This window comes from Loxodonta africana, chromosome 10 (genome assembly GCF_030014295.1).
Source record: "Loxodonta africana isolate mLoxAfr1 chromosome 10, mLoxAfr1.hap2, whole genome shotgun sequence".
Classification (NCBI taxonomy): Eukaryota; Metazoa; Chordata; class Mammalia; order Proboscidea; family Elephantidae; genus Loxodonta; species Loxodonta africana.
Window position 1 is genome coordinate 26,678,921 of NC_087351.1, and position 2,778 is coordinate 26,681,698.

The 2,778-nt window shown below is 35.9% G+C and overlaps 1 protein-coding gene across 1 annotated transcript; it reads left to right on the plus strand.

Moving 5' to 3' along the window:
- Positions 1 to 838: 838 nt before the first annotated feature.
- LOC100667859 (olfactory receptor 4K13-like) lies at positions 839 to 2,176 on the plus strand. The gene has a single exon (XM_003423543.3). The coding sequence runs from the start codon at positions 1,068 to 1,070 to the stop codon at positions 2,022 to 2,024; it is 957 nt and encodes a 318-aa protein (XP_003423591.2). The 5' UTR covers positions 839 to 1,067; the 3' UTR covers positions 2,025 to 2,176.
- Positions 2,177 to 2,778: the final 602 nt, after the last annotated feature.

Sequence of the window (2,778 nt, forward strand, 5' to 3'; positions counted from 1 at the left end):
ACTTTGTGTCTACTCCTTCCCATTAACGAAGTGTTCAGTAAGATATGAACTTCATGTTTTTCTTCCACTCTTACTTTTTTCCCAGCACTCACTTTAAAAAAAAAAAAAATATCATAATATCTCTTCTTAGCCATCTAGGATATTTTTCTTGATACCTGATTTCAAAAATGTTAGTTTAAGTTATTCTGCCTGAGTCTGCTTTATCTATCTAGAGCAATATGAGAGTGTTTCTTTTGGGTCCCCCTTTGTTACCAGAGCTCTGCATTTGTAATACCCTTATAAATGTCCAAAGATAGATGGCTTAACAGATATGTTTGTATATTCAGCTACGTGAAGCCAAAAGAAGTAGGTCAGTTGAGAGCTAGCAGCAACCATTCATTACACTATCTTTGAACTCTTTATTTCCCAATCTGTTAAATCCACAGGCCCATTGTATGCTCCATTGAAGAAGTTCCCAAATATATGGACTCTTCTTACATTTCAGGAAAAATAGAGGTGGAATGCCATCTCAATTTGGCCATCAGACTGGGACTTTTAGCAGCAAATACGATCGACTTCCAGATTTTCAATTCTCTCTAATGATCTACTCAATTTTGCTTCTCTGGGTCCTGTTTCTCAATCAGAAAACCATTTAACCCTTTCTTCACTTTTTTTTTTTTGCACATACATGCCCCTTAGCATTATGCAACATAGAAATAGAATTCATATTGAAAGGAGCCTTTTCTTCGCCTCTGGAAGACCAATAAATCTGCTCAAAATTTAAAAAATTGTTAAGAACTTCCACATCCTGTGACCAACTGAGATATACACCTTTCTCCAGATTAGTGCCGATATGGATTGCTTCAATTTTTTTCAGACATCTTGATTTCTAGCTGATATTCTTCATAATCTCTGATAAGAAACAATAGCTATTCTTTTTTTTTAATTTTGGTTTAATTATTCAATATTTTGTATTTGCTTTTCACATTTCAGTGGTTTTCAGGAAGCAGAGTTAACTAAATGTGTATTTTGTCTCTCAACTTTATCTCACAAATTTTAATCTATTTTAATTTTATTTTAGGTAACGTATGTCAACAGACAAACAAATGGAAAGACGAAATCACTCAATGGTGTCTAAGTTTATTTTGCTGGGACTCACAGAGTCTCATGAGTTACAAATTTTCTTTTTCTTATTTTTTTCCATTATTTACATAGCCATCGTGTTAGCCAACCTCACCATTATCTTTGTAGTGAAACTGGACCCTCAATTGCACTCTCCCATGTACTTTCTACTGGCCAATCTCTCCTTTATTGACATGTCCCTGGCCTCGTTTGCTACTCCCAAGATGATCTTTGACTTTCTTAGTGAATGTAAGTCCATCTCTTATGAAGGCTGCATGACCCAGATGTTTTTCCTTCACCTTTTAGGTGGAAGTGAGATGATGTTGCTTGTAGCCATGGCAATTGATAGATATGTTGCCATTTGCAAACCCCTCCGTTACAAAACTATCATGAGCCATAGTGCTTGCATCAGGCTTGCACTTCTCTCCTGGACCACCGGTTTTATGCACACCTTGAGCCAAATGATTTTCACAGTGACCTTGCCATTCTGTGGCCCCAATGTCGTGGACAGTTTCTTTTGTGATCTTCCTCAGGTCATCAAACTTGCCTGCACTGATACTTACATCTTCGAACTGTTGGTCATTGCAGACAGTGGAGTACTCTCTTTGTTCTGTTTCAACTTTCTGCTCATTTCCTATAGCATCATCCTGTTTAAAGTCCAGCATCGCTCCTCCAGTGGGTCTTCCAAGGCTTTGTCAACTCTTTCAGCCCACATCACAGTAGTGGTACTGTTCTTTGGACCTTGTATCTTTATCTATGTGCAGCCATTCAGCAGTATTTCTATAGATAAGATTCTCTCTGTGTTTTATACAATTTTTACACCCCTTTTAAATCCAGTCATCTACACATTAAGAAATAAAGACATGAAGAAAGCAATTAAAAAAATAAAGACCAAGCGTGTGAGTTCCAGATCAACCTTTTAACTGAGATATTATAATCGTCAAAGATGATGTCATCATCATTATCTCTGTCAAAAGCCATTAAAGTGTAGGGTTTTGTACTAAACAACATGTCATACTTTGGTAAATTATAACTCTTCCCTACACAAGCATATATGCAATAAAACACCTTGAATTGTGCCTATAAACTATTGGAATATAATATTATTCACTTATGTTGTAATTTTAAGCTTTTCTTTCAACTACATTTTTTTATGAACTGGAGCCCTGGTGGCACAGTGGTTAAGAGCTCAGCTGCTAATCAAATGATTGGCAGTTGGAATCCACCAGCTGCTCCTTGGAAACACAATTGAGCAGTTCTACTCCACCTTATAGGGTTGCTATAAGTCAGAATCAACTCAACGGCAAGGGCTTGGGTTTCTTGATTTCTATCAGCTACATTAGATTCTAACTACCATTTATTGATTTCTTACCAAGAATGTGGCATTTTGCATGCATTTTATCTTATCTTCAGAACATGGACAATAACTACTAGAACTTAAAACAAAAATTACTAGTACTAGATTCTGGAATCAGATCATATTTATCTACCTATGTAACCTATACTTTTCTAATTAAGAGTATTTTTCTACCTAGATTTTAATAACATTAATAAAGTTTTTGTTTCCTATACCTTACTTTAGAGATCATAACCAAAAACCAAACCAAATTAATTACCTTCAAGTTGATTCTGACTCATGGCAACCTCATGTGTTACAGAGTAGAACTGCTTCACAGT